The sequence below is a fragment of the Malus domestica genome, chromosome 01 (assembly GCF_042453785.1).
Source record: "Malus domestica chromosome 01, GDT2T_hap1".
In the NCBI taxonomy this organism is placed as follows: domain Eukaryota; kingdom Viridiplantae; phylum Streptophyta; class Magnoliopsida; order Rosales; family Rosaceae; genus Malus; species Malus domestica.
The window spans coordinates 18,381,358-18,404,974 of NC_091661.1; the positions used below are offsets into that span (position 1 = coordinate 18,381,358).

Sequence of the window (23,617 nt, forward strand, 5' to 3'; positions counted from 1 at the left end):
TATGAATGTGTTGGAATGTATGATTGAACGAATATATTATGAAGCTATTCATTTATTGGTATAGTATTGTTGACATATACTTAGACTTTGTTTCATGTTGGAAGCATTCATGTTGAAGCTTTGAACCCGAGTGTTTCATTGCTAGGAATGTAAGAGGATTAGGACCGAGTTGTCTAAATCACCTCTTTATTGAATTCATGCCAAATAGTCTTCATTACATAGGATGCCGAATTGCCGAAGCTTAACACTTGTACAATGTGAGTTTACTTGTAATAATACTTCAAGTGATCAACGTTCCATGGATGGCCAAGGGTTTTGCCATCGGAGCTTCTAAGCTTGTAGGAGCCAGGGCGACTGATGCCAACCACTTCAAACTGTCCATCCCAATTTGGACTAAGTGTTCCTTCACTCGGGACTCTGTCGCAGAGTAATCTTTTCTTCAATACCCAATCCCCCACTTTGAAAGAACGAGGTTTGACCCTTGAGTCATAGTAGTTGGAGATGCGCTGCTTGTAGGCGACATTCCTTAAGTGAGCCTAGTTTCTGTGTTCCTCAACTAGATCTAAGTTGAGGGTAAGTTGTTTGTCATTTTCGGTTTGCACATAGTTCTGGACTCAGAACGTTGCTTGCTCAAGCTCAACTGGGATAACTGCCTCTGTACCAAGGGCAAGTGAGAATGGGGTTTCTCCTGTTGATGTCCGATATGAAGTGCGGTATGACCAAAGAACTTGGGGTACAAATTCTGGACAACAACCTTTAGCCTTGTCCAAGCTAGTTTGCAAAGTTCGATTGATTATTTTGTTGATGGATTCAACTTGTCCATTAGACTAAGGATAAGTTGGGGAGGCAAAACAGAAGTTGATGTTGAACTTAGAACAGAACATCCTGAACTTATTGTTGTCGAACTGTCGCCCGTTGTCAGTGACTATCACATTGGGAATGCTGAATCTGCAAAGGATGTTCTTCCATACGAAGTCTTCTATTTTTGCCTCAGTAATGGTTGCCAAGGGTTCTACTTCGGCCCACTTTGTGAAGTAGTCAACTGCAATGATTGCATAGTGAACCTTGCCCTTCCCTGCAGGCATTGGGCCGATCAAGTCAAGTCCCCATTGGGCGAAGGGCCAAGGGCTGATAATAGGAGTGAGCGGCTCGGGAGGGGAGTGAGGAATAATTGCATAGCATTGACACTTATCACATGAGTGGGATATTCTGATGGCATCTTGGTGGAGTGTTGGCCAGTAATATCCTTGGTGAAAAGCCTTGTGTGCTAGGGATCGAGATCCAGCATGATCTCCGCAGACTTCTTCATGTATTTCGCGAAGGACAGTTTCCGCCTCTGCGGGCGTAAGGCATCTTAGGTATGGTAGGTTAAAACCCCGCTTGTAGAGTTGGTCATTAATGATTAAGTAACGGGTAGCCTTGTATCAAATCTGCTTAGCTTGGACTTTATCATTTGGAAGGGTGCCATGAGCAAGGAATCTATAAATCGGGGTAATCCAACTATCTCCTTGTTGTAAGTTGCACACTTCCGCAGCCATGGTGCTTGGTGTTGCCAACAATTCGACCTGAATTTTTCTCCCAATCTTGTCTTCCACCACTGAGGTGAGGCGAGCCAAAGCATCTGCATGACTGTTTGCCGCTCGAGGAATTTGGATGATCTGGTAGTGGAAGTGCTTGAGAAACAATTGTGTTTGTGCCAGATATGCTGCCATGGAGCTATCCTTAGCGTCAAAGTTGTTGGTGACTTGGTTAACCACTAATTGAGAGTCACTGAAGATATCAATTCGTTTAACCCCAAGGTGTTTGGCCAAACGTAAGCTTGCTAGGAGGGCTTCATATTCGGCCTCATTGTTCGACACCTTAAATTTGAAACGAAAAACATACTCCATCGCCACTTTGTCAGGGGTCGTAAGGACTAGTCCTGCTCCACAACCCTATTGGTTGGACAAGCCATCAACATATAGACTCCATTCTGGGGCTGTTGGTTCTATTTTCTGAGCTTCCAATGGTAATGAAACCACTTATTTAGGCGTAGAAATAAAGTTAATAGGATATGTGAAGTCGGCGATGAAGTCTGCTACTGCTTGGCTCTTCTTAACTGGCTTTGGTTGGTAGGAGATATCAAACTCACCCAATGCTATCGCCCATTTGATCATTCGCCTGGAAGTGTCAGGACTTTGGAGTATTTGTCGAAGATGATGATTGGTAAGCACGATGATAGAGTGTGCTTGGAAGTAAGGGCGAAGTTTTTGAGCAAACATAACCAATGCTAGAGCCAATTTCTCAATGTTGGAGTATCGTGTCTCCGCATCTTGTAAGGCCTTACTAGCGTAGAAGACAGGCCGTTCGACATTACCATCATTTTGAATGAGAACGAAACTTACTGCTGAAGCCGATACCAATAGATAGATAATGAGAGTGTCACCAACCTCAGGTTTGGAGAGCAAAAGGGCTTTATTCATGTAGTCTTTGAGGTTCTTGAATGCCTCAGCACATTCATCAGTCCATGTAATGTACTTCTTACTTCCCTTAAGTGTTTTGAAGAATGAAGCACATCTGTCTGTGGCCTTAGAGATGAACCTAGTTAAGGTTGTCATCTTGCCAGTAAGGCTTTGGATGTCTTTTGAAGTTACCGATTCCTTCATGTCGAGGATTGCTTTGATCTTCTCGGGATTAGCCTCAATGCCTTGTTGGCTTATCATAAAGCCTAAGAATTTGCCAGAGGCTACGCCGAAGGCACATTTGTTGGGGTTCAACCTCATTCGATACCTCTTCAGAATGGTGAATGTTTCAGATAGATTGGTGATGTGTTGGTCAGCATGTTTGCTCTTGACTAGTCAACGTAAACTTCCATGTTCTTCCCAATCTATTCGGCGAACATTGAATTGACCAGTCTCTGATAGGTCGTTCCTGCATTCTTTAGGCCGAAGGGCATGACTTTATAACAATATAGTCCTTTGTCAGTAGTGAAGGTTGCGTGTTCTTGGTCTGGAGGGTTCATGAGGATTTGGTTGTATCCTGAGTAAGCATCCATGAAGCTCAGGAGTTCACACTCTGCCGTAGAGTTTATAAGCTTGTCTATGAGAGGAAGATGAAAGCTATCATTCGAGTATATTTTGTTTAGGTCGGTGTAATCGACACACATTCTTCACAAGACCTTTTGGAGTAGGAGACTTTCCTTGGTCGGATTCTTCTTAACAAGGACAACATTTGCTACCCACGTTGGATAATTGACTTCGCAGACGAAGCCTATGCCTCTGAGTTTTTCAACTTCTACCTTCATTGCCTCGTACTGTTCAGCGTCATAAGATCTTTGCTTCTGTCTCACTGGCTTGGTCTTGGGGTCAATACTTAAGCGATGACAGATTATATCGGGAAAGATGCCTGGCATGTCCTCGTATGACCAGGCGAAGACCTCAGTGTTCTCTTGCAAAAAAGAGATCAATGCCAACCGAATGGGTGGTGACAAGGTGGTACCAATCTTCACCATGCGATCCGGATAATCTTTTGAGATAGAAACCTTCTTCAACTCTTCAGCGGGTTGTGCTTGCTGGGTGAAAGAGTCATCCCGAGGATCGTCGGGTTGACTGTTGCCACCGTGAAGATCCAAGTTGGCTTCGTCTGGGCTGGTTTTTATGACTTGGTCATGTATAGAAAGGGTTTCCTTGGGCACATGCATGTGTTGTTGCTTGACCGAAGTGTTGTAACATGATTGTACACTAAGTTGATCTCCTCTGATGTAACCATTGCCATAGGGGGTTGGAAATTTCATCAATAACATATGTGTGGATACCATGACCTTGAGATCATTGATGCCTATGCGTCTGAAGATGACATTGTATGCCGTTGGGCAATCAACCACCAGGAAGTTAATGGTAATGGTAGCTGTGTAAGGGCTTGTACCAATGGTTAAAGGTAAGTGTATGATCCCCAAAGGTTGCACGATATCACCGGAGAAGCTTATCAGAGAGGAAATCGAGCGGTCGAGCAAGTGTTCAGCTACATTAAGTGCCCTGAAAGCTTCAGCAAACATGATATTGACCGAAGCTCCCGTGTCTACCAGGATTCGTCGTACTTCAAAGTTGGCTATGTGAGCTTCCACGATCAGTGGGTCGTTGTGAAGGTAGATGATACCTCTTTCTTTCTCAGGGTAGAAATATATTGGATCCTAGTTAGGCTTTTGATACTTACCTCCCCTGATGTCTTCCACGTCAAACACTTGGTGGCCAGACCTTAAAGCTCGTTCACTATTTTTCATGGCCCTATTGGAAGATTTAGATATAGGTGTGCCACCACTTATGGAATATATCACATTTACCTGGCGTTGGTTATGGTTACCCCTTAGAGGGTGAATGAGGAATTGATCAATTTTTCCTTCACGTGCCAAAGCTTCAATATGATCACGAAGGGTGATACACTTCTCGCTGTCATGGCCGTTATGCTCGTGGTAGCAGCAAAACGTGCCCGTGTTCTTCGTGGGCTTGTAATCTGGGTACCTCAGCTTTGGCTTCGGTATCAAGTGTGCTATGCTGGGGTAAATGGCCACGCATGTGGCGTTCAAAGGTGTGTATGCCTCATACCTTGGGGTAGGGGTTGTCCTGACACGTGCTTGACCTACTGTGTTGATTGCCTAGGGTCGGGGATTATCATGGCGATACCCTTGGTTATCGCAGTAGTGTCCCTTACTCTTTTTACTAAAATGAGACTGGTGAGGATGGAAATCTTTCATTTTGCCTTGAGATTGATATGTCTGTTGACTTGGCAAATTATTAAGTAAGGTAGGGGGAGGCACCGCTACCGTTTGGAAGGTCGAGGTCTTCTCATTTGGTTGGATCCGGCTTCCACTCCCTACTTGCTGATAAGGGGTGGTTGTGGTGGGTTTCCCTTGATATGTCCTTGCCTCGACGGAGGCATGGTTGTAAACCTGTGCTATCACGTCTTCCAAGTGTTGGCATTGATCATGTACTTGAAGAAAAAATCACGTAGGCCTACCGTGAAGGCCTTGAGGGTGGTCTTGTCGTCTGCCTCATCGCAGCGAGCGTAGTGACTTGTCCGGCTTCTGGCGAATAGTGTAAAAGTCATCTGCAGAATGTAAACGATCGGTCTGGAAGATGTGTTGAGAGACAAACAGTTTCCTCAGTTCTTCAAATGAGTCTATTGTCTTAGGTGGAAGACGGCAATACCAGTTTAGAGCACCGCCAGAGAGGGTGGAAATGAAGAGAAGACATCGTTTTTCGTCGGTATGCATCCGATATGCCATGGTGGACTCAAAGAGGTTAAGGTGTTCAATTGGGTCCTCCATTCCAGTATAGAGTTGTAAACCAAGCCTTTGTTTTGTCTTCGCTTGAAGGGGGCGTCAAAGATCTTCCTTGTGAGAGGGCCAGGCCTGGGTTGGTTCCAGTCAGGTATCTCAGCCTGACGTTCGGCCTTCAACTTATTTACTTCCTCAAGGAGCTGTAGGACAAGAGGGTCTTGAGTGGAGTCATGTACCACTGGGATTTTCTTTCGAAGTCTTTATCGCCTCTTGGAAGTAGGAAAGTTTGAGCAATGACGTGTGATTTTTCCTTGGACTCGCCGTACTGACTTCTAGGGCGAGTCTGTCGGAATACCTCAAAGTCCTCTGTACCTTCATGTTCCTCTAGGACATGTAGTTCCTTCCCTAGACTGGCAGCTGGCCTTGGTCGTGGGAGAGGATCGAGTCTTTCAGAAACCCTTGGGTCATTGATCTTCGAGCATATGTGGATGGGATTCTCTCGACGTTGCTTTAGGAAGTCTCGATAGTCACGATAAACGGCTTTCGATCCTTCCAACCTTTCTGCAAAGAGGTGTCTTCCTCCACTTCTCCTGCTTCGGGTCGAAGCAGCTGGGTTAAGAGAAGTCTCATGTTGATCAATGTTTTGATGATTAGCTCGCTCCTCATCAGGGATATCCATGTCGGAGGAAGGTGACCCTCCATGTTGGGGTCACCCAGATGATGGTTGATGTGCACAGGGGCAATAAGCTCGCGTGTTTGAGTACGCATAGTTTTGTGGAGCGTCTCAAAGAGCTTCTCATACTGCTCCTGGAAGATCTCATTCTTCATTGATATCTTGTTGTTTTGAGCTTTTAGCTCATCGACTTTAGCTTGAAGAGCAACCCTCTTTCCTTCCTTCTTTCATTGCTTCGCACTAGGTGCAAGAGGGGTGTCATTATGTGTGCTGTGGCTTCCTTCGCTCCCCATGTTGGAGATGGATGCCTGGTCAAAAGAGAGTGTACGAATGGTGGAAACTAGCTTGACAAAGCTGAAGAGAGAGGGAATAAGTGTCGTTGCCACAGACGGCGCCAAATGTTGATGCACAAAATCAGTGAGGACTTTGGTACAACAGAAAATGTTAAGTTTGTGACCTTCGCTAGATTGCTCCGGTCACTAGTGTGGATAAGTATGTAAATGAATAGAGACAGAGAAGCAAACACAAGATGTACGTGGTTCACCCAGATTGAGTACGTCCACGGAGTAGAGGAGTTCTCATTAATTGTGTAGGGTTTACACAAGTACATAGGTTCAAGCTCTCTTTTTGTGAGTACTAGTGAAAGATTTAATACAAATGACATTAGGAAATATTGTGAGAGAATAATATCTATTTATAGAAAAGAGTTTCTAGTTTCATTCTGACATTGACACTTGTCGCGCTATGATTGGCTTCTGATGTCGACACGTGTCGTGCTGTGATTGGCCTCCTGGTTGGAGGGAAACTCTTCTGGGTTCTTGACGATATAACGTTGACTGGTGCTCAGTAGTTTTGGGATTGGTCAAGTATGGTACAAACAAAAATATTATAGGATAATAGAATGATAGAGCTATTCACACATCCTTATTAATTTTTTATCATTAATCTTTTCTATTTAATTTAATCCAATGATCGAAAAATTGAAAGAGGTATGTGGAAAATAAAAATTGGTGGGTGGATAGTACTACCCTCGTATAAGTGTTGATCGTTGGACCACAATGAGGGATAAAAATGATGCCTTCATGTCCCCGGTACCTAATTCGGTTAGAACTAGACCTAAAGTATCTTGAAGTAGCGTCCGCAAGGAGAAATTTTTTATTGTGACGAGAACACGAGTGGTACACCACGTGTTTTTATGTAAGTGGTGAGAAATTTTATTTTTTAAGTTATTAACTTTTTAACACACATATCCCATCATTTGTATAGTGACACGTGATCTACCATCTCATGTGCCGGTCACATTGAAAAATCTCTCATCTGCAAGGAATACTTTGTTCTGCTAGCAGCTCGTAAGGCCATCTCCAACCGAAGGCTGGCCAGAGGGCTCGTTTTAGCCCTCTGGCCCTCCAAGATATTAATATTTTAATGAATAGTACATGGTCATATTTGCCTCCATCTCCAACCAAGGGCTAAAGGGCAAGAGGCTTGTTTTAGCCCTGTCATAAAAAACCATCTCCAACTGAGGGTTAAATGGCTATAGTATGAAATGTGAAGAATTGAAATAAAAAGAGGTAAGACAGTATGAAGTGGTGAAAAAAGACATGTGAGAAATGGTGTATGAAAAAATTAGAAATTAAAAAAAAAAAAGGTCAAAAAAACAAAAACGGCTGTTAAGAAAAAAACAAAAAAGTGGGCTAAGACCTAAAATTGAAAGCCTTAAAGTGGCCTAAAAGAACAAAAAAAAACAAAAATGAAACCGGGCTGGGCAAGTGGAAAGGAAAAAAAAAAAAGGCTAGCCAGCGGGTTAGCTAGCTGATTGAAGATGGCCAACCGGTTGGTCTTCTGACCCATTCAGATTCCATGGGGCCCATGAGCCCTCTGGCCTAGCCCTCAGTTAGAGACGATTTTTGGGCTATTTTTGGTCATCTGGACCCTTTGGTTGGAGATGGCCTAAGTGTCTGGTTTGATGGTTTTTCGAAATGCGTCTTTATTGCTTTATGGTGATTTCATTTTAGGAATAGGATCCTCTTTGGATCCTCTTTGTGGGGATCCGGATGATCAATCAATCGAGTCCGTTCATCGTACATCATGCGGTTAGAAATTATTTTGAATTTAAAATTTAAAATTGAATATAAATAGTACTTAACGAAAACTGACTACACGATTTACGATAAACAGATACGATTGATTGATCTCTGGATCCCCACAAAGAGGATCCGGAGAGGATCCTCGTCCTTTATTTTATAAGATTCGAAAAAAATACTTTATTCTTTTTTGTTTCTTATTTATTTTCAATTAAAATTGTGTTTTGGCCAAGTGATGCTTTTTTTTTTGGTGGCTCAATGAGACAAGCCAAATACTATGGTATTTTCAAGTGTCTTTTAAATGAGCTCGAGCTTATGTTTGACGTGACTTAATAAACATTAAAAATGAATGAAATAAATATTAATATTTAACGAGTAAGACTTGTTGTGTCAAAGCCTTGAAGTTCACTTTCTGTTTTATAGAGGGAATGATTGTTGTTTTATACTGCAATGAATTCGACTATATCATGTTGTCACCATTGGTAAATTATGCTATATTCAAACACTTCCAGGCCAATCCCTTCTCATTTCTAAATTTTCTGTTATTTCTTCTATGTTTTTCAGATAAAGAAGAAGAAGAGCAACAGGATGAACTTGATCACAGAATTGCAGCGGTAAGGACTGCCTGCAATAACTGTGCTACCGGATGCTGGAAGGGGCTCGTCACTTCCACCGGCTTCTTTTTCACTCTTACTCTGATAAATTTTATAGGTCAAGCGTGGTCCACCATTAACATCACCGATATTGTCCCAACTTAACCATCTACAACCTTGTTTGGTTTATTTCTTTATACATCATATTATTCTGCCTGTTTTTATAGCTTTGTTTAGCAGTGAGTTTGGATGTTTAGTATTGCATACCGGAAATTGGTATCCTATTCATGTGATTAGAGCTATAAGATTTTGACACATTTGGTAAAGAGTTTTGAAAAAGGGACGGTAAGGGACGGTCGGAATGGACGTTCGTCAGCTAGTACCTGCAGCAAGGTAGCTTGTGTATGAAAAATTCTATTATATTGTGCGTCGTTGAACATCTGAAAAAGTCTATTATACTTGAATGTATACTCTAAGGTTTTTAGCTGTTAAAATAAAAAAAATCCGGAATATAAGATAACCAGAGCATATATACTAGACAATGTCCCCATCTTATCTATTTGTTTCTCTTTCTGTACGTCCAAGACTCAAGCGTGTCACAACTGCATGTTTCTTGTTGGGATCTGGATCCTCTCCTTGTATTTTCTCGACTTTTAATCTTAGTCGCGCATGACAAACGTAAAGGTATGCGAGCAAGTAAAAGAGAAGATGAATTTGTAACACGTTTCAAGTGTGTCGGGTCACATAACGTGTCTGTGTCCATGGGAATGTAGTAAAAGAAAGGAATGGAACAGAAACGAAGAAAGGAACAATAATCTGACAACAATTATATAACAGAAGCTAAATCAGCCTCAAATATTACCACTCATCAATTTCTCTAAATATGCACAAACAATCACGGGGTCAAATAAATCATAGAGGAAAAAGGAAAAAATCACCACCATTTTTTTCTCATATTTTTTTTTTAACTAATTCACCTAAAAAGAATCCAACTCAAAAGAAATTGTAGGATGATGATGCGTCCATAGGATGAATGAGATATGTCAGCACCAGAGCCACTAGCATCAGCACATATGCAATCCCTTGGTCTATTGAAGTTCCTGCCAAGTTTACAACCAAAATTATAAAAAGTTCACATTATTTTAAAAATCCCAAATAAAAAAACCCAATGCTCATCGCTCAACCAAAAAAAGGAAAACAAAACCGAAGTGCCAAAAAAAGAGAGAAAATTTTCGAAAACAAAAATCAACAAAAGGCATTCAGATCTAATTATAAACAAAGAAATATAGAATGAGAATTAAGAAAGCAAAATTGGAAAATACCATCACTGGAAGGGCCAGGGGCAGGGGCGGCGGCGGTGGGAGAAGGGGCGGAGGAAGGAGTTGCAGCAGCAGCTGAGGGCTTGGGCGTGGCAGCAGCAGATGGGGATAGAAGGGCGAACAAGACAATTGCAGAGACTAGAACAACTCTAAAAAATGCTTTAGAAAATCCGAAGCAAAGCGCCATTTTTCCTTCTCTATTAAAACTCTAAACAAAAAATAAATTTTAAAGCAAAGAATTTGAATGAAAAAAAACACAAGACAAAAATGAGCAAAACTCAAAACTTAGAGAGAGAAAGAGAGAGAATGTGAGGGAGGAAAGAGAGAGAGTTTAGGGTTGTTATATAAAGGGTTAGGTTGAGAGTGGTGACCGGTGAGGAAAGGCCAGCAAGAGCAGCAAGAGAAGAATAAGGCAGGCCTCCCTGTACGGTAATGGCCTTTTTCATTTATTTTTTATTATATTTTCTACTTTTATCTTTTTTACTGTCAATTTGGTGACGTGGCCATGTGCTTTTGGGTGGAAATTATTCAAACAAGTCTCGGATTCTACAATTCGGGCGGGGCCTACAAGGGATAAACGGCTATAATTGTGTGAGAGGTGAGGACCATGTGAGATTGGAGTAATTTTTCGTGTGTGGTCGTCACACTGTCTAATGATGTTATTATTTTATTTATATTTTAAACATGGTGGAATCGAAGCAAAGAATTTTGAATTTACGCTTCGAAGATCTGTATGGAAGGACATCCTTGTTCATGCAGTCTCTCTTGTGGAGAATGAAGAAGTGAATAGATCATCATACGAAAATGAAAATTATATTACCTTGAGATTCTGGTATTGACAATTGTCAATGAAAAGGAGTTTATATTATTCGGAAAAGGATCCTTGCCGGATCTTTTTTTAGGAAATCCGTAATCATGACCATTTATTGTATATCGTGCGATCAGAAATCATTTTAAAATTTAAATTTTAAATTAAATATAAATAATACCTAATGGAAACTGACCGTATGATTACAGTGAGCAATCACGATTACGAGATCCCTAATATTCCCAAGAAAATGTTCCGTTATTCTAGGTGTGACAGTTGATTTGGTATTAAATAAATCAAGTATGCAAATTATTAAATAATTTTTTTGTTAATAATTATTTTTCCTTTTAAGCTGGTGATTAGTGTTTCTGTCAACAATGGACCAATGGTTGGTAGTAGAACAGCTTTTAGCTTTGTTTTCATTATGTTATTGACGAATTATTGTTTTATCTATCATCTCTATGCAATTGGATGGTATTCAAATTCAAAATTCAAATAATTTCTCTGGTTAATTTCGAGAGATAGAGAGAGGTGAGACAAGCTAAGATCATGTTACCATTTAAGAGTTGTTATTGTCAAGCATTAGTCAGTCAGTGAGTAAGAGCCTAACGCCTAAATGGGATCTAGGCATTTTTTAATTTTTGTTATTAAATTTATATAACATATAAATAAGCTTATACTTAAAAAAAAAAAACTAATATTGGGAAACATAAAAATTATTAAGTATTACAATTTGTTGAAAACATGGATATCTTGAACGGACATTGGTAGAGTGGAACACACATAGTCATTGAATAAGGAAGAGGATCCTCTCATGAGCTCAGGATGGGGATCCTCTTGACCACGAAATCAGAGCCGTTCAAATTTAATCTAACGGTTGCAATTATTATAACTTTTAAAAGGTCCCCTTGTTTGGAGCCGTTGGATTAAATTTGAACGGCCCAGATTTCGTGGTCAAGAGGATCCCCATCCTGAGCTCAAAAGAGGATCCTCTTCCGAAAAAAAACCTAAACAGTCACCTAGCCTGCCTGATCCTGCTTAACCCATCCTAGGCATGCTTAGGCGTCCTACCCGATATTTTAAAGGCCTAAGAATTAATCATGACGGTTGCCAATTGCCTAGCAACTAGGTGACCGCCCTTTAGAACAATGCTCAAAATATATACAAATATAAGAAGAAGAAAAAACACTTGAGTGGAGTGCAAACCGAATTTTTTTGGTGTGTCAATAATGCCAGTCTAATAAATAAAAAATTTATTTTTTTCGGAGTTATCATTGACATTCTATAAAGTCATTATGCACTCTAAACACATACTACTATAAAAAAAGTGCAAAATAACTTTTTACAAAGTTTCAATAACGCCCCCCTAATATTTTAAAAGCACTGTATTTTTCTTTTTAAATTATTATATAGCGGGACTTACATTTATAATTTAGTTTAGGATAATGATATCTACACATCTATTTTTAATTTTCATACCCTCTTGTTAATATCTATCCTTTTATCTTCTTCAATTAATTCGATATGATGGTAAAAAACTGAGAGAAATGTGTATGATGATCCTTTGAGCGGTCAGAGAAGGCTTGCCGTTGACATCAGCATGAGGTTTTTAAATCTTTATTGCATGTGAGCATTGTAGTTCTTTTTTTTTAATTAAGGAAAACTAATGAAAAAAAATTGAAAACTTTGAGTTTTAACGATAAGGACAAAATAAATGGTAAATTGAATAGTACCATGATTGACATTTTAGTATAAAAATATGGTTTTTCGTTAAAGTGAACAATATCGAATTTTTTTTATAAAAAAATCTCTTTTTTTTGTACCTATGTCCACTGCCAAGCTAATAATGTGGCTCAACACCTTGATCACTTTGTTTTGTTCAAGGAGCTTTCATATTTAAGTTCAGACTTGTTATTTGAGGATTGTAGTCTTCAGTGTGCAGTCGGTTGGTTGGGGGGATGGAAGGACAGTGTTCTACAAGGCCAAGGGGTTCCAATTTATTTTAATTGTACCTTTATTATTCATAAACTATCTTTAAAAAACTATGATAAACAAAATCAACCGTTATTTAAAATCTTAATGTATAATTTAAAATATTTAATTTACTTTCCATGTTTAATATGTTTAAAATACATTAACTTTATATTTATTATTAAAAATTTGTGAAAAATATGTATCTAACATGCAAGGTACGTACGCATATCATACAAATATTGTAACATCCCACATCGTCCAGGGGAGTGGATCATGTAAACCTTATATGTATATTCTCACATTTACCTAGCACGAGGCCTTTTGGGAGCTCACTGGCTTCGGGTTTCATCGGAATTCTGAAGTTAAGCGAGTTCGCGCTAGAGCAATCCCATGATTGGTGACCCAAGTTCTCGTGTGAGTTCCCAGAAACAAAACCGTGAGGGCGTGGTTGGGGCCCAAAGCGAACAATATCGTGCTACGATGGAATCGAACCTGGGATGTGGTGGGGGCCTAGGCCTGGATGTGACAAATATAGTCTGTGTTACGTTAAAAAAAACATGTATTGTAGCAAATCATTCAAACATGCATAGAAAACATTTTTTTTTCAAACAATAATAATTATCTATCGGGGGTGATGCTAGATAGACCATTGACTTGACCATATTTTGTCCAGATAATATGGCGGTTGACCATTGATTCATTCTTTAAATCATTAAATCAGAAACTCAACCATCAACACCACATTCTACAAAATATGGTCTGAAAATATAATATCCCTAGCATGTTCCATGTCTAGTGTAATATAAATGGCAAGTTAGAAAGGTGGTAAGGATATGTACTTCGTGTTAAATTGGTATGAGCTAACTACGTCATTCGGTTGATGCAGGGCGTGCCAACTCGTCAGCCGAGGAGTAAAATATGTTGATGTTGCGTTGGGTGCGCTGCGGACTTCTCGATCTTGCGATTGCGACCGAGGAATGAACAATCTCGACCTTCGGGCCTTAGAGCCTGAAGACAAGGCTGCTAATTCTACGAAGTTCACAAATCGTCGACGTCAGATTCGGTCACGGTGATTATATTCGTAAGAGTATAAGCACGCTGAATCGACACCAGAGTATAAGCACGCTAATCGTAAATGTGGTTCGGCAGTCAGAATGCCGAACTCTATATCCAACTTATGAGTATCCAATCATAAAATAACTCGGTGTTCAACGCACCTAGTCTGGTGATTCGTAACACCTCACTTCTCCGAGAAGGTTTGTGAGATGACCTCTGTCAATAAGGATTCGAAAACCCTTCTCGACCGAGACTTAGATAGATAACCAGTCAACCTCGACGCAGTGATGTTTATCCAAACTGAAGGTACTTCGCGATCGGCTGATTCTGTGGCAACAGTGCTGTTTATCCAAACTGAAGATGTTCACCGGTGGCCTTCACAGTGCTATGTGTTGGCGAAAAAGAAAATAAAAATCTCAAGGTTGTTGAGAGGTTTTGCGTAGAGCGAGAGTTTACGTAGGGCAATTTGTGTGTTGAATTGGAGGGGGTTTGAATCATGCACCCCTCCCTCTATTTATAGTAGCAAACCTGCTTCTGATCAATCAAAACTATATTCAGATTAGGACTCCTTACCCCGATCCAATCTTATCTCGGCCAGTCCTACTCCTATTAGGACTTTGAACTCAACCCTTTATCAGGCCATATTCATTCCCAAGTTTCAGCATCCTTATCCTGCTGAGACTCCTTATTGTATCAGGATTCAACTACCCAATCCTGATAGGACATGGCCGGCCTTAGCTATGCGGCCCACAAACCGGATGACCCTCAGCGACCCCTGAGCAAGGCTTCCGGGCCGAGAACAATTCTAAACTCGGCCCAAACCAGTATTTTGGACCCAAACAGTTTGCTCTTCTAGGATGTTTTCCTTTTTGTCAAAGGTCTTCTAGGATGTCTGTCTTCTGGGGCGAAACCTAGAGTTTTAATAATGTTTTTACTTTTGATCTTCTAGGAGTCTTGCCTTTCTAGGGCTAATGCTGAGTTTCCTAGCATTGCTTATGTTAGTTGGTATTGGTAATAATAATTTATTTTCTTGCTTTTAGTACGTCAACGGCACAATATGTGTTATCTTTATGTTGATTTAAGTAATAATCCTTACAATCTGACCTAATAAAATACATCAAAAGTTTATTAAAAAAAAAAAAAACACAAAAACATCATCATCTCACAAAGTTTAAGCTTCTAGAAAACTAGTTAACTGTAAGGGTTTTTATCAGAAGTAGTCCTTTATGTTTTGTCAACTCATTAGTTTGGTCATTTATGCTTCAAACTCATTAGTTTGATTCTTACGTTTCAAAACTCATCAATGCATCTTGTATCAATTATTCTACTCATCAATGTGTCCTTGACATCCAACTTCGTAAAAAAACTGCCAGTTTGCTTACATTCATCAAACACCAGTTTTTTTACTGTTATCACTCATGTGGACTTTTTGACTTCTTTGACATTTGTCATTTTCAAACCATAAATAACTATTTGTGATAAAAATTCCAAATCTTAATTAGCCCAAGGCTCACAACTGAAGCGCATACAACCATGATGTATCTCTCTTATCACATGACTCAATCACTCAATCACTGGATAAGACCGACAAACTAGTTATCATGTACGATCAGTAATATGACAAATTTTCTCCACTTGGACGGGTACATACAATGGTAAATGGAGCTGCACTCACCAAACAGTGCTTTCGGCATGATAACGGTAGAAAATCATGGGGGAGATGAATCTAGTGATACAGCTTCAAAATGGTGACCTGGATTTCCAACATTTCCGGGTACGCCAAGCAAAACGAAACACCCACAAAAAATAATACATTATAATCTTATAAACCAATTCGCTCTGAACACAAAACGTAATTCATATTCTACAATGCTCCCTCCAAATGTAGCTTAACTTGCGGCAATCTGTTTCAATCCTGTGTAATCGGACGAAGAAATGCGAACATTAAAGGCAGCTTTTAGTTCATTTGAAAGGAAAGTAAAAGACAGATATGTGGTGAATAAATGACAGACTCGAAACCAATAATCGGGAAGATCACACGTGATAGTGTTCTCAAATCATCAGATGAATTTAGTCACAGGAGATGTTAGTTGTAGCTTACCTGATTTGTTCATACTGCCAATTTTGGGTCGACCGTTCCTGATGCATTGCCTTCTCCTGTAAGAACTTGGTCTGGATCCTGGAAAAAGAAAATCATTCGGGGGTTCAATTAAAAAATAAAAAGCAAATGAGAGGTAAAGTTTTTAAATCCTGATAATTACCTCCATTCCCCATTTGATGTAATCTGGGGACTCACAAGCCTTATATTCATCAACCAAACTCTCCAATATTTCTCTTGATTCGTCAAACTCCGAAAGGTCATTCTCCTGTCCATGTTTCATGTCATAGTTATATCAGTCACAAAAACTTTCGGACATCTATAAAGTTGGAACGCCAGAAAAGGTTTTCCATTCATCACCGATGATGCCAACAAATTAAAAAAATAAATGAAGGCAAAAACACGAAAGGCATGCTTCTTCGCTAATTAGTTAACTACATGGAGTATGCATATGACAATATTGCTGAAGCAGATCAATATGCAAACCATATCTGAAGTAATAATGACTGTTGTTGGGCTGGCAACTTACAGCAAACATTGGGAACTTCCGATAGTTGTCAAGAAAGGCTTGCTTCTTCCGTAACAATGAGTACTGGCTCAAACACTTACTGAAGAGGTGGCGAATACTAGTATGGCTCGCCAGCATAAGACCACTGACCTAAAAAGAAGAAACATACAAAGAATCATTATCAAAATTAGGTCACACTTTAAATAAAAACATACGAGTCCAAATCCAAAATTGTCGATCAGATCAACATAACAATCAGACAATGGAGAGAAGCTGTGATAAGAATTAGATCCCCACCCTATGGGCAGTCTGCACATATGGAGATTTTCTAGACAAAGCAACCTACACAGAAAAGAAGAAAGTGAAAGATTAAATATCCAGACAGTTCCGAAATAATTGGATTCATCTCATATTTACTTTATTTTACTGCATAAAAACACCTGAATGCTTGCGGGTCCCCATTCAATAAAGTTAACAAGCTTTCTTTCACGTATCCTCTGCAAACTTTCATGAACCTGATTACAGAGAAAAAGGCACAAATAAACCACTTTGAAAACAAAAGAAAACATTAGAGGAGGGACCAAAGTGTTGAACATCCAATACTCAGAAAGAATTCATTTCCAAAAAATCCAAGACAACACTACAGTATTAAGAGAATAGGCCAAAACTAAGCAGCCATATAGGATAATCATTTTACAACAATTCCATTTCAACTTTCTGAATGTAAAATATGATAATGATACAAGTATTGCTTATTTTCATCAATATAGAACTGTAAGATTGCCTGGCATGTTGCTCTATTAATGTGGCTATTTAACAACCTGAGTAGGGTCCACTTCTCCTTGGATGATGTTTAATATTGAAATGTATTTTGCTTGACTGGCTTCTTTTGTTCGAGCATAAGAGGAAACCATGATATTTTTCGTCTGCAAAATGAGATCAATGTCAGAGAATTGTTACTTCTGCTTTTTTGGAAAAGAAAAACAAAGGTAAGACAAGATTCTAACCTGCAGAAGTCTTCTCATAACATCAAGTACAGTGGTTTTGCGAATCACATTAGCCTGTGAAGAGGAGATATCCGTGCATTAGAAAGCTAAATTTCTAGTTTAGAAGCATAAAATGAAAAAGTTCATGACAGCATGAGATGCCAGATCATCTCCCACATTTCTCTCTATCAATTCCCCCTCTATTTAGAAACTTGCTCAAGCATGTGCCCCAACATACGTAAGTTCTTGGATGTATCTATAAATACACACAAAGACAGATATATAGGAAAAACTAGCTTGTGCGATTGATTACCTGGCGCTCAACTGTGAGCGGTGTATATCCTGTCATTAGAAAATGGCATCTTGGTGTTGGAATTAAAGATGCAAGCAGACCAACCAAGTCATTGTTCATGTACCCTGGATATCTCAGAGTGGTTGTACTGGCAGACATTACAGTAGAAACCAAAGAATTTGTTTGGGCAAAGGTGGGATTTGTTAGATGAAGGCGCTCAACAGCAATTCTGTTCAATGCAGTGTTGTCAAGGACCACAACACAGTCTGCATTAAGCGTTAGTCGCTTAAGCGTCAAAAGTGAGTTATACGGCTGGACCACCACATCACTTGTTTCCATCTGGTTAGGAAAGACACTGTATGTCTGCACCAGTTTTTTGCTGTATCTATCATTCAATGTCTCCAACAGATAGGAACCCATACCTGCATCGTATATTTTAGAGGAGATGGAGATACTGAGGGTAGAAACTAATTACATTAATGGTTCATCACACTCCTAAGTGAAGGGGGTGCTATGTATCGCCAGCCTAAATTTTATATCTTGTTTGAAATAGGCAGGACAATCAAATGTTATAATTAATATAATTGACCCAGCAATGCTCTTAAGTAGGAACCAATTTGGGAAAAAGTGTTAATTAAACCATGAAACGAAAAGAAAAAAAAAACATCGGGTACAGTATAAAAAAATGCAAAGAAACCTGAGCCTGTTCCTCCAGCAATTGAATGGCATAGAACAAATCCTTCAAGACTATCACTCCCATCCGCTTCTCTATCAATCATGTCCATTATAGCCTCTTCAACACCCTTCCCCTGATCAGTATTCCCAACGATTTCAGTGCATTTATATGCGATAGAAGCCTAAAGCTTCGTTACCATTAAATTACATTACAGGAACTCAAAAGTAACTTCCACACAAACCTGATCGTATCCACTGGCCCAATTGTTTCCTGCACCGCCACCATGATCTGAAACAAAGATGTTTTCATGATTGTAGAGATTTCGATATTCGCTGTTTTGAATCCCATTAATCACTCTGGGCTCCAGATCGATCAACAAAGCTCGTGGTATATAATGCTGATCATCAGCTTGGTAGAAAAACACATCTTTCCGGTCACCTCCCTGTTGCATTTCAAATTTTCAAAATATAATCACAGACATCTTTATCAAGATTAAGACTTTTCTGACTAGCAGTTGATAAGGTTGCTATAGTGCCTACTGCCTATACCATCACAATTCACATAGGCAATGCATAATTCCTCATTGCTACCCAAATTGACATGAAGACCATCAATTTCCCACCAATTCTAAATCCACATTATCGAAATGATCGAAATCAATGACTTAGTCAGGACAATATACCGTTACCATATAATCTCTATTAAACTGAAATTCTTCATAGTAATTCTTCATTCATTTTACGGTACCTCTGAAAACATTATTCACGCCCTAATTGAGCTTCAATTGTCCTGAACAATTAGAAATTTGATTTTTTTTCCCTCCACCATAATTTTCTCAGCAATTCCTTGAGAGCTTGCACACATTCAAAACCACACAATTAAGGAGAAATTAAATAAATTTTCAACTCAAAATTCCTTTTCTTTCTTTGCCAGGGCAGTATTTTCTCGGAAACCAAACAAGCAGTTAAGACGCAGAGAGGAAAAGAGAGTAGAGAGGAGGGACCTGAGTGGCAAAGTCCTCGAGAATGCCTTCCTTGCTGATTCCGTGCTCGAGGCAGAGCTGCTTCCAGAACTCCATTCCGATCTGGTTCCCGCATTGTCCCACCTGCAACGTGATGATCTCTCGAGGCATTTTCCCTCACTTTCTCGGAAAAACTAGGGTTTATCAGGTGAGTGTTATCAACTGATCGCTACTTCAAGGTCCAACGCGCCTTTTGTTGCCAATTCATTTTTAATTTTATTTTGTTGCAGGTTGTAATTTTGTTGGTCAACTGAAATTCCTAAAATAACCTGTACAACTGCCCAAAGTTTTTATTTACTTTTATTTATGGGTAAATTACATAGTAACCCTCATGTTTAAAGTCTATTACAACCATACAATATCTTTAAAACATTTTACTTTCATACCTCACCTCCTATTTTATTTCAAAATAATACCTCCGTTAGATTTTCTATCCATTGATCCAGTAAGAACTGACGTGGCTACCACATTTGTACCATGTGGCAAAAAAATAATTTTTTATTTTATTTTTTTTAAAAACCTGAATCTTCTTAAAAAAAAATTTTGAAAAATGCATAACCTACCCCTCCCCACCTCTCACTTTCATACTTTCCCCGCAACCCCTCCCCACCCTTCTTCTCCCTTCTGAGCCGAGCCTCCTAACCATTTCCCTCTTTTCCAACTACCTCCCATCCACCAAAATTGCTCAATCCTAGTCATCGGGGACGACATCTACATCACCAGGGACGACTACACGTCGTCAGGTCTATGAACCTTGCTGGAAAAAGGCGAATCGCACTGCTGCCGCGTCGGAGAGATCTGGAAAGACGATGTCGGCCTTGTATTTTGAGAATTGGCACTGCTAGCGTTGTATTTTGGGTATTGGATTCGACCAATTTTTGAAAAAAAAGGGTCAAAACAATCAAATTGGAAGCTTTGACTACAACGCCAACACCCCCAGAAGCATCGCCATCCTCACCAACTTGTGGTGGTCCGAAACCGCGCACACCATACACGATAGCCATCCTCACTGACTCTGGATGCGTCAACAGTGGTGGTTGTGTCCATGTAAGGGTTTGAAATTGGGCGAAAGGCAGCAAAGAGATAAAGTAAGGAGAGATGATGGGTTTTGGGTTGGTTGAGGGATAGGGTTGGGTTGGCAGCAGAGAGAAGAGAGAGCTTTGCAGCGAAGGATTTGGATTGGGATTTGGATTTTTTTATTTTTATTTTTTTTGTTGAGATTTGAATAAATTGATTTAGTTGTTGGTTTGGGTCACAAGGAGGGCATCCTGCGATTTCCTTAGATTGGGCACGATTGCAAGGTTGAGGTCGTGGTAGGAGCGGATGAAGGCTTGAAGGAGGTCGATGGAATTGAGGGGTTGGGATTCTAGCTATTCGAGCTGGAGGGCGAAGGCAGAGGAGTTGAGGGGTTGGAGCTGGAGGGAGAAGGCAGAGGAGTTGAGGGGTTGGGATTCCTGGGATTGGGATTCTAGTGGTTAGAGGGACTCTGGGTCGAAGAATGGGAGGTGAAGAGAGTGGAGGAGATGGAGGTGGTTGGGAGGTGAAGAAAGGAAGAAGAGGGGTGGGGAGGGTGGGGTGGGTTCTGCGTTTTTCAGTTTTTGTTTTTTTTTAGAAGATTCAGGTTTTTTTATTTTTTTTTTATTTTTCCACATGGCACACAGGTGGCAGCCACGTCAGCTCTTAACGGATCAATGGATGGAAAATCTAACGGAGGTATTATTTTGAAATAAAATAGTAGTTGAGGTATGAAAGTGAAATGTTTTAAAGATGTTGTATGAGGTTGTAATAGACATCAAATTATAGGGTTACTATGTAATTTACCCTTTATTTATATATTCAAATTCGTAATTGACGAATTTTGAAATTTATGACTTCTAACTTATATTATTGGTTAAAAATAATTGTCCTTTCGGCTGAAAGGTTATTTTTGAAGGAGACTCTAGCTTGGTGCTCGTGGCAATGAAGGATCAAGGGGAAGATTGCTCATCCTTGGGTCTTGTAATAAGCGATGTTAGATTCTTCCTCAGAAGGATGGCTTACTCGAGGTTTACCTATGTGCAGCGGGAGTGTAATTCTGTAGCTCACTACCTTGCTTATATGGGTATTGGGAGTTCTCAAGAGTTTATGTGGTTTGAGAAACCTCCAGATTTACTCCAAGATGTTTTAGTTGAGGAGGGAATGTAATTTCTTTAAGGGTAAAAGACTGTTTACTACCCTAATGTTTCGTGGTTTTCAACATTTAGTACATCAACTTTTTTTCGTCTCAAAGTCATACCTAAAGTGTTAATTTTGGGACAGTCTCATACATCTGTTAGTCAAACTGTTAAATCTGCCGTTAACTGATGACGTGGCGCCCATGTGGACAATGACTGGACGCCACGTGTCATTAAAAGGTCCATGTGGAATTTTTTTTTTTTTGAGAAGGGGTTCAAAAAAAAAAAAAAAAACAGTGGTTCCTAAAACTGCAGCAACCATGGCTTTATCTTCATCATCCCAAACCCCTCATCCTAAACCTATCTCAATCTTCATCTCCAAAATCCAAAAAAATCAACAACCCTACAAAAATCGAGCTAAAATTTTCAAAACCCAGATAAAATCTCAGCCCCAAATACCCCCTAAACCATGAAAAAAAATCAAACAACAAAGAAATCTGGAAAATCCAATAAAAACCCAAATCCAAGTTTCCGTCGATCCGCACGCAGAGCCATGAAGATCAGAACTTTGAAGCTCCGAGAAGCCCACGAGCAGCGGCGGGTGGCCGTCGTACTGCTCGGTGATGTGGGACCAGTAGGCCTACCACGTCGTGACGACCTCCTTCTTCGACCCCACAATCGCCATCCACAACTCTCTTATCCTGTCCAGCTATCCCAAGCTCCTCCGCCACCGCTGCGACAACGTCATGACTCTCGCTCTCAGCCCCAATTCCACGTGCCTCACCTCCAGCTCCGTCAACCACTCCGTCAAGCTCTACAAGTTTCCCGGTCAATATCTCCCAACCAAGTAAACAGACAACACCCAGATCTGAATTTCCATCCAAAATCAAATACAACAAACTAGGGTTTCGTAATTTGAGAAATTGGGATATGAGATTTTGGTATAACAAGGAGAAAAATAACAAATTCATAATAAAGTTTAAAGCTTTTAAATATACAAATATGCACAAGAATGTAAATGGCAGGTTAATAGTACAAAGACCCATATATTCAAATTTTAGATAGAGAAAAAGAGACTGTGAGAGAGGAGAGAAAAGAGAGGAGAAAAGAGAGAGAAAACTTACTCAGGTGGGTGTAAAACGGCTCTTTATGGTTTTTCCCTTCTGGCGAGAGAGAGAGAGCGGAGAGAAACCTGAGAGAGAGAGAGAGAGAGAGGAAAGAGGAAAGAGGAGAGGAGAGAAGAGAGAGGAGAGAAGGGAGTGAGCGGTGGAGATGGAAGTTGGCGCGGGCGAGGGAGCAAGGGGCGTACTGTCGCACCAGTGGGGAAGACAAAGGGGGAAGGAAAAAAGGGGGAAGGAATCCGGCCCTTTGTCCAGTGAGGAAGACGAAGGGGGAAGGAAAAAATGGGTTTTTTTATTTTTTTTTATTTTAAGTACTTTTATGTAATTAATTTTTTAATTTTTTTAATGACATGTGGCGCCCAGTCATTGTCCATATGGGCGCCACATCATCAGTTAACAGCAGACTTAACAATTTGACTAACGGATGTATGAGACTATCCTAAAATTAACACTTTAGGTATGATACTGAGACGAAAAAAACTTGATGTACTAAATGTTGAAAACCACGAAATATGAGGGTAGTAAACAATCTTTTGCCCTTTCTTTAATGTTCAGCTGAGGATAGGTTACATTGTCGTATGGGACATTCTTTTTCTCTTCGACATGGTTGAAATCCCGAGCAAGGTTTTTATCAAGGATTAGTATGCACACTATCCTCAAATTGTACGTATTCTTTGTTGTTTAATGAATATCATACCGTTTCTCAAAAAAAAAAACTTATATTATAAGTGAATATCATTTCAAAAAAACTTATGGTGAATATGAATATGACTCAACGGTAAAGCTACTTCACCAAAAGATTTTATATGTCAAAAGCGTATTTGATTATTGCCACTTAATGCTATGATCTCTTGGTGTTTTTTTTTTTAATTGTAAGTGAAAATTCTGAAATTCAACTTCAAGAAGGATGAGTTTCAATACAATTAAAAAAGGGTAAATCTCAGTTTATTACCCTCAAGTTTTATGGTTTTCAACATTTAGTACATGAAGTTTTTTCCGTC

General features: G+C 39.7%; 2 protein-coding genes and 1 long non-coding RNA gene across 4 annotated transcripts; all 3 read right to left on the bottom strand.

Moving 5' to 3' along the window:
* Positions 1 to 9,409: 9,409 nt before the first annotated feature.
* LOC103412362 (arabinogalactan protein 41-like) lies at positions 9,410 to 10,367 on the bottom strand. Its single transcript, XM_008350965.4, has 2 exons — positions 9,927 to 10,367; positions 9,410 to 9,704 (listed from the first exon to the last, which is right to left on the bottom strand). The coding sequence occupies exons 1-2, from the start codon at positions 10,108 to 10,110 to the stop codon at positions 9,598 to 9,600; spliced, it is 291 nt and encodes a 96-aa protein (XP_008349187.1). The 5' UTR covers positions 10,111 to 10,367; the 3' UTR covers positions 9,410 to 9,597.
* A 4,845-nt stretch (positions 10,368 to 15,212) lies between these two features.
* On the bottom strand, positions 15,213 to 19,572 carry LOC103412560 (tubulin gamma-1 chain). 2 transcript variants are annotated; one of them, XM_029099225.2, is made up of 12 exons: positions 19,325 to 19,572; positions 18,563 to 18,763; positions 18,343 to 18,454; positions 17,667 to 18,067; positions 17,375 to 17,428; positions 17,189 to 17,293; positions 16,808 to 16,882; positions 16,665 to 16,709; positions 16,389 to 16,517; positions 16,023 to 16,127; positions 15,863 to 15,940; positions 15,213 to 15,676 (listed from the first exon to the last, which is right to left on the bottom strand). In XM_029099225.2, exons 1-11 carry the CDS (start codon positions 19,451 to 19,453, stop codon positions 15,872 to 15,874), a joined length of 1,425 nt encoding a protein of 474 aa, XP_028955058.1. In that variant the 5' UTR covers positions 19,454 to 19,572; the 3' UTR covers positions 15,213 to 15,676; positions 15,863 to 15,871. The 2 variants fall into 2 exon arrangements, with proteins under 2 accessions (XP_028955058.1, XP_070680086.1); XM_070823985.1 differs by having other exon boundaries at positions 19,069 to 19,506.
* A 2,129-nt stretch (positions 19,573 to 21,701) lies between these two features.
* Positions 21,702 to 22,869, bottom strand: LOC139197196 (uncharacterized). Its single transcript, XR_011582335.1, has 2 exons — positions 22,620 to 22,869; positions 21,702 to 22,363 (listed from the first exon to the last, which is right to left on the bottom strand). It is a non-coding gene; the product is annotated as an uncharacterized lncRNA (long non-coding RNA).
* Positions 22,870 to 23,617: the final 748 nt, after the last annotated feature.

Excerpts from the sequence above, each read along its gene's own strand:
- LOC103412362 (XM_008350965.4), bottom strand. The coding sequence starts at position 10,110 with ATGGCGCTTTGCTTCGGATTTTCTAAAGCATTTTTTAGAGTTGTTCTA. Across the intron at positions 9,705-9,926 it reads CCCTGGCCCTTCCAGTGATG|GAACTTCAATAGACCAAGGG; the intron begins GTATTTTCCAAT and ends TAAACTTGGCAG.
- LOC103412560 (XM_029099225.2), bottom strand. The coding sequence starts at position 19,453 with ATGCCTCGAGAGATCATCACGTTGCAGGTGGGACAATGCGGGAACCAG. Across the intron at positions 18,764-19,324 it reads TCGAGGACTTTGCCACTCAG|GGAGGTGACCGGAAAGATGT; the intron begins GTCCCTCCTCTC and ends GAAATGCAACAG. Across the intron at positions 18,455-18,562 it reads GGGCCAGTGGATACGATCAG|GGGAAGGGTGTTGAAGAGGC; the intron begins GTTTGTGTGGAA and ends AATACTGATCAG.